The 18834-nt window shown below is 38.6% G+C and overlaps 1 protein-coding gene across 7 annotated transcripts in view; it reads left to right on the top strand.

Moving 5' to 3' along the window:
- The window catches only part of FLRT2 (fibronectin leucine rich transmembrane protein 2), a 100960-nt gene extending 86928 nt beyond the window's left edge, over window positions 1-14032 (top strand). For all 7 annotated transcript variants that reach the window (XM_027571149.2, XM_027571147.2, XM_027571148.2 and 4 more), the window contains one exon: window positions 324-14032. In XM_027571149.2, coding sequence (XP_027426950.1) covers window positions 727-2709 — 1983 coding nt within the window. In that variant the 5' untranslated portion in view covers window positions 324-726 and the 3' untranslated portion in view covers window positions 2710-14032. The remainder of the gene's footprint in view (window positions 1-323) is intronic.
- The last annotated feature ends 4802 nt before the right edge of the window (window positions 14033-18834 follow it).

Raw genomic sequence — 18834 nt, 5'->3', positions numbered from 1 at the left:
TCAACACTGTGCCTTGCACTTTTCTATTTGGATATGCAAATGGATATTTAAGAGAAGATACTGATTGGGATGTAAAATTCACAGTATGATCACTGAGGGTGAGGGTAACAGTATACTTTTCCTTTGAAGATCAGATAATTGAATCATGTTCCTTTCTTGAACACCTTCTCAACTAAATTATTGTCACTTAAAACATTACGTCAACTCCTGCCTCTGGCCGTTTGGTCCCCGGGCACATTGTTCTCGATGGGCAAAGAGTTAGATCAGCACTTCATCCATTAGGACCCTTAACTAACTTTTTTCTCTTTGCTTTCCTACAACAGATTGCAGATTGAGCTTAACCAAGAAGTTCAGAGTCTGATCAACGCTGAACTGATCTACAACACGAGAAGGGAGTTCTAGTTCTGCCTGCCCAGTTGGGTCCCTGATGACTGCTGATAACTTGGCTTCACTCATTGCCTATGTGGAAAATTCTCCCTATTGAATTTTTTTTTTTTTCACATGGAGGACAGTAACAAAGAAGACAACATAGGCTGATAAAACCAGAGACCACAGGAGAATTCTTTTACCACAGGCTTTTGAGACTTTTCCTGTAGTTGGAGTTCTGGACGTTAACAGAACCCTGTCCAGTCATTTTGGTTTTGTTATATATATATATATACATATTTTTTTTTTTTCTCTTTTTACTTTCCCCACCACCTTGTATTTTGTTTCTGTACTTCAGAAATGGGCCTACAGACCGCACAGTGGCCCAGCCATGGGGCTTTTTTCCTGAAATCTTGGCTTCTCATCTCCCTGGGGCTCTACTCACAAGTGTCAAAAATCTTAGCGTGCCCTAGTGTATGCCGCTGCGATAGGAACTTTGTCTACTGTAATGAGCGAAGCTTGACCTCAGTGCCTCTTGGGATCCCGGAGGGTGTAACCGTACTCTACCTCCACAACAACCAAATTAATAATGCTGGATTTCCTGCAGAACTGCACAATGTCCGGTCCGTGCACACGGTCTACCTTTATGGCAACCAACTGGATGAATTCCCCATGAACCTTCCCAAGAATGTCAGAGTTCTCCATTTGCAGGAAAACAACATTCAAACCATTTCACGGGCTGCTCTGGCCCAGCTCTTGAAGCTCGAGGAGCTTCACTTGGATGACAACTCGATATCCACAGTGGGGGTGGAAGACGGGGCCTTCCGGGAGGCTATTAGCCTCAAACTGTTGTTTCTATCCAAGAATCACCTGAGCAGTGTGCCTGTGGGGCTTCCTGTGGATTTGCAAGAGCTGAGAGTGGATGAAAATCGAATTGCTGTCATATCAGACATGGCCTTTCAGAACCTCACGAGCTTGGAGCGTCTGATTGTGGACGGCAACCTCCTGACCAACAAGGGCATTGCCGAGGGCACCTTCAGCCATCTCACCAAGCTCAAGGAATTTTCAATTGTTCGGAATTCACTCTCCCACCCTCCTCCTGATCTCCCAGGTACACATCTGATCAGGCTTTACCTGCAGGACAACCAGATCAACCACATCCCTTTGACAGCCTTCTCAAATCTGCGCAAGCTAGAGTGGCTGGATATATCCAACAACCAACTCCGCATGTTGACTCAAGGGGTCTTTGATAATCTCTCCAACCTGAAGCAGCTCACTGCTCGGAATAACCCCTGGTTTTGTGACTGCAGCATTAAATGGGTCACAGAATGGCTCAAATACATCCCTTCATCTCTCAACGTGCGAGGTTTCATGTGCCAAGGGCCCGAGCAAGTCCGGGGGATGGCTGTCAGGGAGCTGAATATGAATCTTTTGTCCTGCCCCACCATGACCCCTGGGCTGCCTGTCTTTACCCCGGCCCCAAGTACAGCCTCTCCAACAACTCCGCCCCCAACCGTCTCTGTCCCTACCCCCAGCAGAAGCTATACACCCCTGACTCCCACCACCGCCAGACTGCCTACAATTCCTGACTGGGACGGCAGAGAAAGAGTGACACCGCCTATTTCTGAACGGATCCAACTCTCTATCCATTTTGTGAACGACACGTCCATTCAAGTCAGCTGGCTCTCTCTCTTTACTGTGATGGCGTACAAACTCACGTGGGTGAAAATGGGCCACAGTTTAGTAGGGGGCATTGTCCAGGAACGCATAGTCAGTGGTGAGAAGCAGCACTTGAGCCTGGTTAACCTAGAGCCCCGATCCACCTATCGGATTTGTTTGGTGCCCCTGGATGCTTTTAACTACCGAGCTGTGGAAGATACCATTTGTTCTGAGGCCACCACACATGCTTCCTATTTGAACAATGGCAGCAATACTGCTTCCAGCCATGAGCAGACGACTTCCCACAGCATGGGCTCCCCTTTCCTGCTGGCGGGCCTGATCGGGGGCGCAGTGATATTCGTGCTCGTGGTCTTGCTCAGTGTCTTTTGCTGGCACATGCACAAAAAGGGGCGCTACACGTCCCAGAAGTGGAAATACAACCGGGGCCGGCGGAAAGATGACTATTGTGAGGCAGGCACCAAGAAGGACAATTCCATCCTGGAGATGACTGAAACCAGCTTTCAGATCGTCTCCTTAAATAACGATCAGCTCCTTAAAGGAGATTTCAGACTGCAGCCCATTTACACCCCAAATGGGGGCATTAATTACACAGACTGCCATATCCCCAACAACATGCGATACTGCAACAGCAGTGTTCCAGATCTGGAGCACTGCCACACGTGACAGCCAGAGGCCCGGCGTTAGGAAGGCAGACAGTGAGACTCTGGCAACTACACACGTGTGTACTCAGAGAGACACGCAAATTACATTTGATAAATGTTACCCAGATGCATTTGTGCATTTGAATACTCTGTAATTTATACGGTGTACTATATAATGGGATTTAAAAAAAAAAAAGTGCTATCTTTTCTATTTCAAGTTAATGACAAACAGTTTTGTAACTCCTTGCTTTTTAAATCTTAAAAAAAAAAATAGTCGCTGAAGTACTGTACAGGGTTGTACAATGAGAACCCAACGCCAAGGCAAAAGATGGAGTGATTCTTCCTCATGATGCACATTAACCATTTTGCTGTGGAAGCTGTCAGAATAAATTCCTTTCTTACAGTCGGTGGTCAGATGAAAGGGCAGATTAGAATGAACTCATCAGGGTAGGCTAAGTGATGTGGGTAAAACAAGAAATGGCGCGGATACCTTCATGCTATTTCTGAACTTTCTGATCTGGAAGAGAAGTTAAAAATCTCGAAATATCAGAAAGGAGGTAGTTACCCTGCTTTGACCCAAAGCAGGAAATATAGAAAAGCATCACAAGGAAGCCCGTTCCTGTAAGATAAGTTAACCCAACCTGGCAGAATCCAGCAAGTGACATGTTTGGAAAAGAACTTCAAACCCGGGCGTTGGCTTTCTGACTAGGAGCTTAAAAATCACTCCTCATGCTTCCCTGATTCTATGTGATAACAGAGTTAGAGACTTGAGTCTGATTTCAGTCATCTTCAGGGACAGGTAGGATGTTCCAGCAAGAAAACTCCCTTTAAAAGTGTTACTATTCAAATCATATGTCAGGTTGAATCACATTCAACAGAGATATATTCTAGAATACTTTTTTAGAAGAGGCTAATAAAATAACGGGAAGAATTATATTGAATGGAATTATTTTTGATAATGAGAATTATTTGGGTAGATTCACTGCAGCTATGTCAACATGATATTTAGACCAAGAGATTAGTGTTTGGAATATACTAAACTTGTTATTTAAAAACTATTGATACCATTTAGACAAAAACAAGTGATCAGCTATTCTGCTCTACTTTATTAAATGACTGTGTTAGTATCATGTTGAAATAGCTTGAATTAATACCTTTATCCCCTAACAAATTTGTCTTCCAATCACCTCACATATATTTTCGTAATTAGCTGTTTATGCTACATTTGTTTTTTTGTTTTTTTTTTTTCCCACTCTGCTTAAAATTTGAAAGAAAATTTTGGATGCCAGTCTTGGTTGCACAAAATATCCATATATACTTATACACTTTAAAATGTATAGTAATTTTCAGTGTTAATAATTCCATGGGAATACATCAAAGCTGGCTGAAATAATGTTTTGTTTTGTTTTGTTTTGTTTTTTTTTAAGCAATACTGAGTTTCCACCTTGGACTGACTTTGATCCTGTTCCATTTTTGAAATTTCATTTATTCCTTTTCAGTCTTGGATGTTCCTCTTCTTTGGGAATCATAGAGGGATAATCAATCTTTTATTAACAGGATAACATGAAAAATGAACAAGTCAGGGAACATAGGCTTGTTCCCCTAATCTTGGCAGAGTGGGGCATAGAGCAGAGGGCATAGAGAAGGGAGGGATGTCAGTGCTTAACTCTAGAGACTTTGGAAGCAATGCCCATCTTCACAAACTATGTATAATTTACTCCTTTTCATCCCTTAGATGTAGAAGGGCTATCAATCGCATACATTATCTAAAAAACACACACCCTTGGAAAATTCCTTTTAAAGTCAAATTTCACCCTGTGTTGCATATTTCTTTTACCACTGGCCATTTTTTAAGGACCTATGAAGTTAATGTCACAATCATTTTTGCTTTTCTCTCTCTCTCACTTTTAACAAAATAGAACTGTGATGTGTCTTCTTTGTAAGAGTTTAGGTATAAAATGCTATGCAAGTTTTTTCTTTATAGTAAGAGCTTTATTTTCTTTAATAATGTACCCCCAACTTATATGTTTTACTCTTCCTTGTCCCTCAGAATAAGCAGAAAATATAACTGAAGTTATAATGTTGTAGAAGCAAGAATTGAAACCACAGTTGAGCTGAAATTAGCTATGAATTAATTTGAATTAATTCTAAAGTGACTTAGGTTTCCATTTTAGTATATTAGCTAGCAAATTTTGGCTGTTGCTTTTTTAAAGTTAATTCCACACAGCGAAGGGACAAGACAGTCTGTGAAGGTGATCAGTGTTACTGGTAAGCCATGTAACATTCAGGACAATGACATGGGGTTTTCTGTACTTAACTGGATAATTCCCTTCCACTGTGCTCTTCCCCTTGGCTGTGTAGATAAAACTCTGTGTTCAAATGATGGTACTTTGATTTTTGAGGGTTTTTTTCTCTCTTATCCACAAAAAAATCATTCTCATTTATTTCTATTGTGTGTATAACCCCGGCGCGATATTTGGCTGCTGAAACGTTTTTGCTTTGGGCGAAGAAGACCAATGTTGGAGAGGTTTCTATGACGTCTTATATTCTCAGAATTATTTGGGGCTTACCTGGTACAATGAAGACCTAGTCACTTGAAATGGTTCCTTTGCTAGAAGATGTTCCAGAAGATATAGAATGTAGTATAGGCTTCACTTTGATCTTGTACACAATGTGGCAGAGACTGCTAAATCTAAGATCTCCCATTTCTCATAACATACCCAGGGCTCTCACTTACACCAGGATAGAAAGCACATCACGGGATTTGTAATGTCTTACGTGTCTTAGGAAAACTGCTGAATAACCAACCATCAGTGTTGGGTTAGGCTTTGACTGGCATTTTCAGTCACGGGAATGTGTTCTACTCTGTATTTTAGCCTCTCTTGCTGTCATTGGTTCGTATTTTGAGATTAGTCAAGAGTCACAGTTGAAGGTGCAGGCCAAGTCTGTGAACAAAGCCATACATAAGCGACTGGCTTATAAAGAGCTTGATATCATTTGACCAAACAAGGTGATCAGATAATACACAGCCACTTTCAAAGCTAGAGAACTGTCACTGTGCAGAGGCAATTCTAAAAGGAAAAGGTATAGCCATGGTCACACAGATCTTATTGATCGTTATTCCAGCCTAGGGTTGTCATTAATACCTATCTGTTTGGGGAGATGGGCTCGAACAGAGAGAGGCTCTGGGCTTCCCTCAAAAATGTATTAACACCTCATCGCAAAAGACAGTCACGGGCAGGGACAAAAAGTGTGTTTCCCTGCCTAATTTTCCCATGTGAGAGGCGGAAAACATTCTATCCCATGAGAAATAATGCAATTTCTAGTTATCTGAATGTTCATTGAAAATATATTAGATATGTTCCCTGAGGTAAAAACAAACACAAACAAACAAACAAACAAAAAAACAAAAAAAAAAAGAAAACCTGTGATGTGACTAGTCTGGCAAAATTATTAATGAAGTAGCTAATTCTAAGGCTCCGTTTCCTACCAGTGCAGATCATGATGGTCTTAGTCATTTCACAAGATCACAACCTCCTTCCCCTCTGTGGAGAACCAGCTCTGCATGTAGCCAGCAGGACACCCAGTCCAAACATAAGTTACGGGGAACAGTTGCTGCGCTAGTTTAGGGAACATCAGCTGGAGAGCTCAGTGTCACTTTTGATCACGAAGGGTTAATTTCCATTGACATCTTTGTTTATAGCATTTTTCGGGAACCTACAACAAGAAGACATTACTTTAGAACATGAGAAGAATGGTTTTGCCCATGATTTTCCTGCTTCATGGGCAAGCTAAGCAGTTTCTTTGTGCCCCAAAGGGAAAGAGATACAAACACAAAACAAAACACTCTCCTAGTTCTTAATCTTTGTCAAAACTGGCCTGATGTTCTTTTTTTTTTTTTTAAGTCAAAATACTAATGAAGAATGCTATAGCTTACACCCTTCTCTGATTTCTTCAGCAGGGTCAAAAGACAATTGCTGGCAATGGGGATGCTTGTCACAGATTGTGGGGAGAAAGATTTGTACATGTATGATACTGTTGTTATAACAAACGGATCAGATTCTTGTGCTATGGTTTTCATTTTTCTTTTTCTAGTGTCACATCCACCAGAAGAGCACAAAGCAAGGCCATCGCAACAGGCATTTTTAAACTAGCATGAAACACACACACGCATGCACACACACACACACACACACACAAACACCGAGGCATTTATAAAGATATCCACGGGATGTAAGATTTATAATCTTTTTGAGGCAAGGTGAAGGTATCGCCACTGTCTGTCCTTCCTAGGACCAGTATATATTCACTGAAAGTTAATCCCGATGATTTGTTATTGTTTGAACCATATGTTGATTTGCTTCTGGTTTATGTTTAGTGTGTTCTCACTGACAAGGGACTGCAAGGGCCTGGAAGATTCTGCATTACACATCTTCTGAGACCTAGCATGTCGTACACTTTGTTAACTACAAACTTCACTCTACACTATACAGTACCTTGTTGCCCTATTCAGTAAAAGCTTATTTTAAAAGAAAAACACATTGCGTTTATCTGAGTAAGTTCATTGGGTTACAGCCAATACTTGTGTTGTTATTGTTAAAAAGAAATGTGGGATGCTTCCTGATGATGCAGGGATGAAGAAAGTAGTAGGATTTTTCCTTTTCTCCTACCTTGAAGACAACTTGTATTTTTTAAGGTCATTTGATCCTTTTTGTGTGAGGGGTTTAAATGACATCTTCATGTTCTTTTCTATTTCCCAACTAGATTGTGTGTTTCTATGAATATCTTTTCAGTATACACACATACATCAAGCATATTGTTTTGTATTTGTGAAATCTGTGTTGTTTAGGATAGAGATAAATACCAATGTAGTTATCCAATCAGAATCGTCTTTTTCCCTATTTCAAAACATAAGCTATCAGTTTTAACTGTCAATTTTCCTTACAAATTCTCATGGTACATTTCTACTACAGATTTCTTTATAGCTCATCCACCCATACTTACAATGAGCATTCATGAAAATGTATCTATTCATATGCTCCAGTTCAACTCAGATTAATCTCACAGTTTGCCAGAGCCCTTTCTCTAACTCTTCTCGGCCATTTCACTAATAATATATTTGACAGAGATTAAATCAGGAAATAAAATCATGACACTTCAGTTAACTAGTGTTAATTATTTGTAGACTATCTATTGGAAAATTAAGTATGAAAGACGGTGGTAACAGGTGATTGATATTACACTTGGGAGATTTTATGTCAAGTAATGTCCAGGCAACTGTTAGTTACTTTTACCAAGAATTACAGACCTTACTCTGTGAAGACCAGACCCTTAGTCAAGGAATACAATTCATTAAAGAAAAAAAGTTTATTAAAATCCTTCTACTTTGTTCCAGGCACGTGGCTGAGTTCAGAAGTTTCATAGAAGGATAAAATACAGTCTTAGGCAAGTCAATCATATCTTCTACTTCCCTGTGTTACTAAAGAAATCTGTCCATTCAAAGTATTTACTCCTCATCTACTTTCTACAGAGTACTATGTTAGATTCTTCTGGGGGATTCGGAGAAAAATATGACTCTGCTGCTAAAGAGCTCATAGATCATGCAATAAGCTCATTTTCTAACATATTCCAGAGTCTCAGAGACCGTGTAATAACTTTACATTCTCTCAAACTCAACAGAGTGTCTAAGGCGACAAAAAACAAAACAAAACAAAACAAAAAACAAAACAAAACAAAAAAACATGTACTTCTTGGTAAATTTGATGATGCATTTGTTGTATATATTAGATGATCTTGGTGTTTAATAGATGACACAAAGTGGTAGTGCACTGATAAAATTAGAATTTAATTTGAATTAAATTTTCTAACATATACTACGTGATTGAACATTTAGGAATTGTGTTTGGTAATTAGACTTGCAACCTTAAATTTCCATTGGGCACCTGAATATAAATTAATCTAAAACAAGAATAATGGCACATTACAATTATTGAGCACCTATGTAAGAACATATTCAGAATGCTTTGATACATGTGATCACATTTTGTCTTTAACCATGTAAGGTACTTTATCATCATTTTTCAGATTGTAAAACTCAGCTTCCTGAGAAGTATAGTGATTGGTCCATGATCACAAAACCTGTAAATGACAAGAGTCGAAATTAACCCTAAACGTGACTCTTAGACTCTTAATGATTTCCTGTCTCTTAATAAATTGACTAGCTTTAAGACTGACTAGGCTTCAAGACAACTTCTTTGTCAATGGTTAAAATTTGTGATGATGGAGATATCACGACTTCACTCAGTGGATGCATATATTAATTATTGTTCATGACAAATCAAGGAATCATTCTAAAAACCTGAAAATATCTGTCTTTTAAATCCCTTGGTTACCCATTCTTGTTTTTTTTAATAGAATTTCTATGTCTGTTATTATTGGGTGGCTGCACATTTATCTGATTTGAAAGCTTTGGACGGAATCAAGATATACTTAAACCCACAGGGTGAGCTGAAAGAACCATTAAAAGGACTTGAGTCAGGTTATTTTTAGTAATGAATTTGTTTCATACTTGAGAGGTTGCTCGAAGTATTTTGTAGATCCAGCTGTAGATGCTCATATGTCAGAATCTATTAGGGCCTGACCAAACTGGCTTCTGGATTTACGCTTTTTTTTTTTTTCTTTTCATAGCACAAATAGAAAACGTGTGCTTTAGAGGATATTATAGGAGCTTTGTTTTCATTAGTTATACTGAAAGTTAAGGATAAAGAATTTGTAATAATACACTCTAAAACAGATGCCTTTTTAGCACACACACCAACTGATGAACCCATTTGCCCATTTTCTTGGTATGAAGTCTAAACTAAATGAAAAATTTATTACATCCTTAAGGAGATTCTGATCATTTCAATGACATAACCAACTTCCATATTGGATCAATGTATCCTTAAGCAAATATAAATTTGCCCTGGTTGAGAGTCTGCTAAACTCCCTGATTTGGGTAGTAGGGGCCTTTGTTAGTTTCATTTTGTTTTCATTCCACAAATAATTGCTGAGGTCTGGTAAGTTTTCCTGAATAAGACTGTTTTCCAGGACAGTAAACTTTGCATCATTGAAAATTTTCCCTGGAAGTTACTGGCATTCAATACACGGGCTAAACTTTTCCCACTTTTTTGCTTTCTTTAAGCGCTCACACTCTTACGTTTAAATAATCTGGCAACATTTCTAATTCCAATACTTGTAAGATTTCGTGAATGTATTTTCTTCTCTCAGTTTCCAAACTCTGACATAGTTAAGACCCTTCCCGTGGTCTCTGGTCCACTTACACCTTCCCTATACCCTGTGGGACAAAGGATAATGATCTGTAAAGAATGCCTGATTGTGACACTGTCTTTGTTTCCATTGCCATGACTTTAAGAGAGAATTCAAACTCTTTGTATGATGCATATGTCATATATACATTGCTCTCTGACATTCCTTACCAGTATGTCCTCCTAGTTCATTATGTGCTCTAGAAATAGATCCATATTTGATATGAACAGAGTCTATTTCCAAGGAACCTCCAACTCCTTCAGACTGCTGTAGTTTTGCTGAGGGTCTTTTATCCTATGACATTGACTTTCTCCTTTGCTTAGTGACTTGTTCCTTCCTCAAGATACAACTCAAGGGCCCCCCCCTTCAGGAAATTTCTCAAATCATATCTGTCAATTATCTGAGCCCTCTGTGCAGCTAATATAACTTTAAAATACTTTTATTTATGGCATCTCTATGTTGTGGTTTTTCATGGATCTGTTTCTTGCCTATGCTCCAAGCCCCTTGGAGACAGAGGACATATACTCTGTCAATTGTTGTATCTCATCCAGTGCTGAGTATAGTGTCCACTTTGGCAGGTGTTTAGTACACGCTTTTGGGTAAACTGTGAATAGAATGTGTGGGACCCTGCTGTGATATCAGACTCCCTGTGGGGTCAGGCTTACCCAAACAGCAGCAGCTCAAATAATAGCTACCTTGTCAATCTTCTATGGCTGGGTGCTTTTTTAAAAAGCCTCAGAATGTTCTGTGGCATTCTGGATTTGTAGAATTAACCTTGCTCAAATGCCACAATATGCACTTTATAAGAATAAACAAAATATACATTTTCTAAAAAAAAAAAAAAAACCTCTTGTTTACCCATGACAATTTCTATAGAAATTGTTGTTTTCATGATTATTTGGTAACCACACATTTTTTCTGATTTGAAAGCTTTATTACAAAATCAGGATATGTCTATACCCACAAGGAAGGCCGAGAGAACTATTCAAATGATTTGAAGAACATACTTTTTAATATTTTACAGACAACCTAAAAGCTCTGAACCAACTTGCAGAAAGGCATATAAAGAGATACCTCGATGAACTGTCTTACAACAAAATGTCATCGTCACGAAAAGTACCCGAAGTATGGTTAGACATAAAGTCAAAGTAAAACATTTTGACAGTTTGCTAGTAGTCAGGATGAATTTTTCACATGTAAAACGCAGAAGTGGATTATTATTTTTTTGTTTCCATCAGGAATATCAAACAGGACAGCCATTATTCACTGTGTCATATCTTATATCTAAAATACGGCATGTATCATTTAGAGGTTCACATCATATTATCTCAGTTATTTGCTACAAGAATAAGTAGTTCTCTTCTAGAAATGATATTCCCATAAAGGAGGCAGGGGAGGTGGTAGTTAATAAGAACTCAGACTTGAAACAGGCTGACTTATTTTGGAAACCTTTCTCTGCCCATTGGCTTTGTTCATAATTATACTTTATGGTCACCAGGTTCTTCTACCTGAAATAGAGGTAGTGAAGCCAGACACATATGGAGGATGTCAGAACTGCAGGCATGGAGCACAGTAGGCAATGTCTCAGACTCGAGGAAGCACGGAGTACGTGGCATTGAGCACCACGTATTTTTCCAGACAAACCTCATTTGCAAGCACAGGGTGACATATTGCCAACTTTATATGAAGAGACCAAACTTTGTGTGTATTAAAATCAGAATTATATGTAAGAGTCATCTATTCAAAAGTAATTAGCATCTCAAATTCCATGTAACCGCTTACAACCGTTATCAGTACAAGTCCAACAGGGGTTTTTCCATTTTCCCTATTCTTTTCTTTTTTTTTTTTTTCTGGAAAAGTTGGGGAAAGGGAGGTGCCATCAGGTAGCACAGAGCCCTACCAGGTCTTCTATCTCAAGACGGATGGGACCACTCAGCAGCACTGTTGAATGGAAAAAAGAATAGACTTCTTTATAGTGTAGCTAACACATTTCCTTTCTGATCTTCAGAACACATATACATGGGATTATTGCTGAAAGTTAGTTCAGGAGTATCAAATGCATTCTAGGACGGAGTGCTCGGAAAACATTGGGAAATTAAAACATTAAAAGTCAAGATAATAATATTCTGTTCAGGAATCTATAATGTTAAATGGCAAAGTTTTATTTCATTTTACTCCATGACCAACCATAAGATCTACAGCTGCACTTGGTTGGCAGCTAGTGGGGTTGGTAGCCACCAACAGGAAGAGCATTTTAATGGGTTTGCAATACAGATGCAATCGTCTACCAGCTGTCACTGAGCTAACTTTTTGCAATCAATGCCATTCTTAATTTTGTAATCTAGTTGTAATTAAGAGGCATGCATCCTCTTCAGATAGGTCATACTTTTTCCTCTTGTTCACTTTCTGTCAATGATAGTTAAAATAGTCTCAAAGCAGCTCACTCACTGGGGTCCATATTAGCATTATTTTCCTTTTTATCCTGCCATTCCTCATTTAATAAGTGAAGGAGATGAGATATTCAGATGCTAGGTGGGAAAATACGTTCTCTTCTAGTTCTTGAGTGGAGAGTTTAATTGGTTTCAGGGCAGTTATTCGGCAGGTATAAATCAATACTTGGCATTCCCGTGGTATAGAGCCAATTTCTCTTCTCTCCTCTTTGGGCTGTTTTGATAGATTGCCCCCCAGCTCTTTCTATTGTTAAATATTTTACATATTGGCCTCATTAGTTGAAATACAGTGCACTCCACTGGTGTATCTGGAAAAACGGGAACCCGTGCTTTGCAATGGAGGCCAATCACCTCTGACAGAGAACAGCAGTTTCTATACAGACTATTGTATGGGAGCTAAATTACTGAACATGAGGAATCCCTCTGAGTCTGAGTTCAAAGCTGTCCACAGCTAGAGTTACCCTTGCTCCGGTCCATACTAACCTTGGCCCTTGAGCATATTTATGCTTCAGTTTTCTTTTTTGACCATGGGGTAATTACAATACTTACGTCTGCAGCAATCACCCAGCACAGGGCCTGACACATACTCAATGTCAGGTACTTTCTGAAAATATATGGAGTTAATGTCCAGAAAGTTGGGTTACATGGCTTGGGTCTCCCTTGGATCATGAGTAAGACCACTCATCTCTCCGGCTTGTTTCGACTAGTCAAGAACATAAGACTTTGGTTGATTTTTTAAGTTCTTTTGGACTTAAAATCTGTTTCATCCTTGTCAATTTTCCATGAAGTTTAGCTGTAGTGAATTGGGCTAATTTTTGTCATATGTTTTTATATATTTCAGAAAGATTTGTATATGATAGAAAACAGGGAGCATGTAAACACTCAGTTTCATTGACTTTATTACAAAGACTAGCATGCCCCCCATTAGCAACAGCAACAGTAAGCTCAATAGGTTTGGGAAGCAATATGCACAATTATCAAAAGAGCCGTGGATCACAAAGAACTGCCACTTTGTACCTGTGTGTTATTATTTAATGTTTCTAAGTTTCACTGCCCTTATATGTGAAATGGGGTAACAGTACTTGTGAAGAGTCAACAAGATAACTTATGTCAAGTGTTCGGTGCAGTGACGGATTCATTCAACTCATCGTGGCTGAAAATTGCAACGAATAGAAAGAGAAGAAAGTGGAAACAAAACTCATTCTTATTAATTCAATTATCTTTCCCTCAAAAGAGGGAAGTTCAAACTATGTTACTAAGTAGACATATTTATAAAATACTTTATTTCAATAAAAATTAAAGATAGATTTCCCTACAATAAAACTTGTATAAAGCAAGATTGTTTCTTAAAATATTGAGTGCATCTTCTATCTTTGTAAGCCTTTTATGTAATAGCTATTAAACTTTAAATATTCAACAGAAAAGAAATTATGAGAAGAATACCCAGGAAAATGCTGACTGATAAATGTGCTTTATTTTTGATGAAATAGAACAGATTTTAACACTGACTGTGCCACTTCTTATCTTTGAACCTTGAAAAAGTATACAATTCTGATCTTAAAAATAAAGAATGAATTTTTAGAATAATCAGAAAATACTTCTTTCCAGGACATTCAATACATTTATAAAACTGCTGCTTACCAGGTAGCTCTGGATGTTAATATTTGGCCTTAAAGTGGTTGCCTAAGAATCCCTACCAGTACATAATACCTTCAATTAATTACGTCGTACCTCTGAATTTAATAATTTACTAAAGATTTTTGTATAATTCAGACTTTCCAGTCTAGTGATGGATACTTTAAATGAATGGCTTTTAGCTGTGTAGTTAGAAAGTGATCTTTGGGATGCAAATCGAGGTATCATTATCTATTCGCTTCTTTTAAAATATCATTCATTCATTAGGTCCTTATTATGAAATTTTTAAGTTTGTTAATTCTATAAGGAGAATTGAATAAAATGTAACCTAGTTAGTAAAATAATTATTTTCAAAAGTCAGTTAAGGATTATGCTACTCTCTAAAGGACCAAAATAGCATTTTAAAAGGAATTTATCAAAGCAAATATTACAAAATTATTTAATAGTATTGTTTTTTCCAAAACATTAAAATTCTACTTGGCAGTTTAGGAACTTTTGAGTAAAGCAAAGATGAAGTTATCTGGAGGGAAAGCACATTGTTGTTAATCTTAACTAATTTTGCATAGTGAAGGAAATTCAAAACTTCAGAGGCTTGTTTTTGAAATAATTTATTTTAACAAAGATAGCTTTCACTAATGAAAGAATTACTAAAAGGTGAGTTTGTTTTAAAAAGCCAGTGCACCCTGAAAAGTAAACAACAAACAAATCAGCATAAGGAAAAAAATAATAAGTACATAAAATGTTTATATAAAATTACCAACATTTTAAGAGCAGTAACAACAATAACAACAACAAAAAGCCAACCAAAACTAAATGTAGAACACATTAAAATTGTGTTTTACATAACAGTGATCAAGTGTGGGCAAATACATTCTGGTGTAACATACTTTTTTAGGGAAAAATAAGCAACGTGTTTTGTGGAGATATGAATAAACATACCTAAATGTGCAAATCATTTATGGCATGGGTACAAGTTAATCAGGTTTAGTTTAGAAAATATAATAATAAAAAATATCTAGACCAAGAGGTTATCAAAAGAATTAACAAGTAGTTTGAAATATTAACCATCAAAGTACTAGAAATTTGAACTGCTTTTATTAAAAGTTATCCGAGATTCCATGGCATATGAGAGGGTGAAAATTGCATTGGCTTTGGAGTTCTTACTTTGGACACACTTACCAGCTGTGTCGCTAGCCAAATAACTAACCTCTTTTATATTGGTTTCTTATCTTGAAAGTGGTATAATAAAAACCCCTACCATAGTGTTGGTGTGAGAATTCATTTTAAGTTACCAGACAGAGGCACCTGGGTGGCTCAGCCAATTCAGAAGCATCTGACTTTTTTTTTTTTTTTTTAAGATTTATTTTATTTATTTGAGACAGAGAAAGCATGAGGTTGGGGGGGAGAGTCAGAGGGAGAAACAGACTCCCTGCTGAGCAGGGAGCCTGATGTGGACTTGATCCCTAGACTCCAGTATCATGACCTGAGCTGAAGGCAGTTGCTCAACCAACTGAGCCACCCAGGCTCCCCAAGAAGCATCTGACTCTTGATTTCAGTTCAGGTCATGATCTCAAGGTCCTGGGATCAAGGCCCCCCACCCCTCAGGCTCCACACTCAGCAGGGAGTCTGCTTGTCTCTCTCCTCCCTCTGCCCCTCCCCCATCCTCCCGTGCACGCTCTCTCATAAATAAAGAAATAAAGAAATAAAGAAATAAAATCTTTAAAAAAAAAGTTACCAGCACAACACCAATACCTAGTTGTTGCTTAGCTGTGTTAACTCCATCCAACTCCTTCCTGTCATTTTCTCTTTTCTTTTCTATAATCCCTGGTAGAACAAATTGCTTTCTTGTACTCCTGTAATGAGTACAGACATCTCACAATCTGTTCTTTCATGAGATTGTCAGAGAGAGAGAGAGGGGTGCTATCTCATGTGACCAGGAGTGACATAGCTTTGCGCATTATTCCACCAAGCCTGCCATACTTTGGGCATGCTCATGTATCGTTTGATTTAAATGAAATTTTAAAGCATAGTAGTTGCCTTTTGAGCTTCTGTGGGTGTTTGTGGGAGACCTGGTGGGGCACACACTTCTGCAAAATTTTCACAATGTAATCTCCCCACAGTAGTAACAGTAGATTTAATTATATGTACCCATGTAACTGGGTCATTTAAAAAAAAGCTTAAATTACCTGTGGCTCTTACCCTTTGCTCTATCACCCCCTACTCTGCTTGAGTAGCCACTTGGGTGAGGACGCCTGGAATCAAAAGAATGAAGAAACTATGTGTTACCTAGATTTTCAAGAAGTGGAGTGTTTACTAGCTATTATGATGGGGGCTGGGAATATATGTCTTACCCAAATACAGCAACTACCAGTCGAGGATGGGACAAAAGATAATTGAGTATGATAAATGGAAGAGTTGGGAGCACAGGCCATTAAGGATGGACAGCCACTGAAAGGGATCCCAAATTTGGGGACAGCACTAAGAGGAGCAAACTTTGCCTGTGTGTTTGGTATTCCATGAAGTGCTCTAGCCCTATTGGTAGAAAGCTGAGGCTGAAGAGAGAGTATTCACTAAGTTTCTAGCTTCTTCCCCAGGTCACCACCCTTACCTGATGACTGATAGGCACCTCGGCTCACAAATGGGTTGCAGCTTCAGTTTTAGCTTCACCTGAGATTTCATCATGGGTTCACTTCTCCCTCTACCCTGTCCTTCCTCCCCACCCATTGCTTTCACAGCTGTCAATTGCAAGAGCCCTCTCTACTAGTGCATGCTAATCTCTGTATAAGTCCGCTTCCCTAACAACCTAACCTGCCCCAGCCTGACTCACACTTCTGCTCAAGGCTGAATTTCACTAGAGGGAGGACTATAATTATAAGAAAGTGTAAGACTGAGCCCAAAGATGTTCCCTACTTATTGAACAACATGAAATAAAATTAACTTCATGTCATAACCTCTGACTGTTTAGTTCTATGAATTTGAATGAGACACATGAACATGAGGTCCAAATTTTGCTGCATGTTTATGGCAAACCTAGTTTAGTTAATCAATATTTAACCTTTACCCTTCTCTGATGATTGTCAAATTTCTGAGAAAATAACCCAAATATACCTTAAAAATAAAAATTAAAAAAAAACCACCAGCAGCAAAAAACCAAAAAATAATTAATATTCAATTCTTTTTTAAAGATTTTATTCATTTGAGAGAGAGAACGTGTGTGTGCATGCACACACACACAGATACACGCAGACACACATACACATGAGTGGGGGGTAGGGGTAGAGAGAGAGGGAGAGGCACACTCCCTGTGGAGCAGGGAGCTCCATGTGGGACTCGATCCGCGGACCCAGAGATCATGACCCTAGCCAAAGGCAGAATCTTACCCATCTGAGCTACCCAGGTGTCCCAACATTCAATTCTTTAAAACCAAGTGAAACCAAAATGTCTCAAAATTTCTCCCTATATGAAAGGAAAAAGATATAAGAAAAAGACAATCAGGGGCACCTGGGTGGATCAGTCGGTTAAGGGTCTGCCTTCGGCTCAGGTCATGATCCCAGGGTCCTGGGATCGAGCCCCACATTGGGCTCCCTGCTCCACGGGGAGTCGGCTTCTCTCTCTCCCTCTTCAACTCCACCAGCTTGTGCTCTCTCTCTCTCTCTCTCTCAAATAAATAAATAAATAAAATCTTAAAGGAAAAAGGCAATAAAAATGATTGGTGCTTTAGTGTAACTAAGTCCAAGTTTGTCTACTGGATGCACAGCAAAGACAATCACAGAGCCATTGAACATATAGCAAGGGAAGGGTTTATTGGAGAGGCAGCCAGAGGGGGAGACAGGAAAGCAGCCCTCAAATCTACCTCCCAGAAGGAGAACAGGCTGGAAAATTTAAAGGCAAAGGGGAAATATCTGGGTAAAAAGTTGTAGCTGCACTAATAAGTCTGTAGCTGGGATTAGTCCCATTGACCCTTTGGTTACTGGTTTCATTAGAACAAGTGTTTTCTGTGGATAGATATAAACTAAAGTAAAAAGGAAAGAATTTCTAGAGCAGGCAGTTTCTACTCTGTAACAACATTCTCTCATAATCCAATTATTTCAACTATACCTGCAAGATCCCAGAAATGTTCTCAATCATTGGCTGAACACTGGGAAAATGGGTGACTCTCACTGTGGCCCGGTTTCCTTCTTCCAGCCATAATACTTCTTGACAAATGCAGTTAACTGGATAGCAATCTTCTCGTTACATTGACAAAATCTTGACAGGAGTAAAAGAGTTGAATTCTCTTTTTGGAGTAGTTTATGACTTTAAGATAAGCAGCTTTTCTTGAAAGCAGTTGCTCACATGGGCAAAGAGAGGATGAGAATGAAAGGCTGTCAGGTATTTAGGGCACCAAATTTACCTTTTCTTTAATTTTTATTTATTACTTATTTTTTTAATTATGCAATGTTAATCACCATACATTACATCATTAGTTTTTGATGTAGTGTTCCATGATTCATTGTTTGCATATAACACCCAGTGCTCCATTCAATACATGCCCTCTTTAATACCCATCACCAGGCTAACCCATACCCACACCCCCCTCCCCTCTAGAACCCTCAGTTTGTTTCTCAGAGTCCATAGTCTCTCATGGTTCCTCTCCCCCTCCGATTTCCCCCCTTTCATTTTTCGATCCATTTAATGATAGCAAAAGAATCTATAAATATAAATTCTATTAACAAGCACTCTAATCCTAGCCAAAATCAAAAGGGAAAATTCAG

Source organism: Zalophus californianus, chromosome 6, assembly GCF_009762305.2.
Source record: "Zalophus californianus isolate mZalCal1 chromosome 6, mZalCal1.pri.v2, whole genome shotgun sequence".
NCBI lineage: Eukaryota > Metazoa > Chordata > Mammalia > Carnivora > Otariidae > Zalophus > Zalophus californianus.
This window is presented reverse-complemented; position numbering and strand designations above follow the sequence as displayed.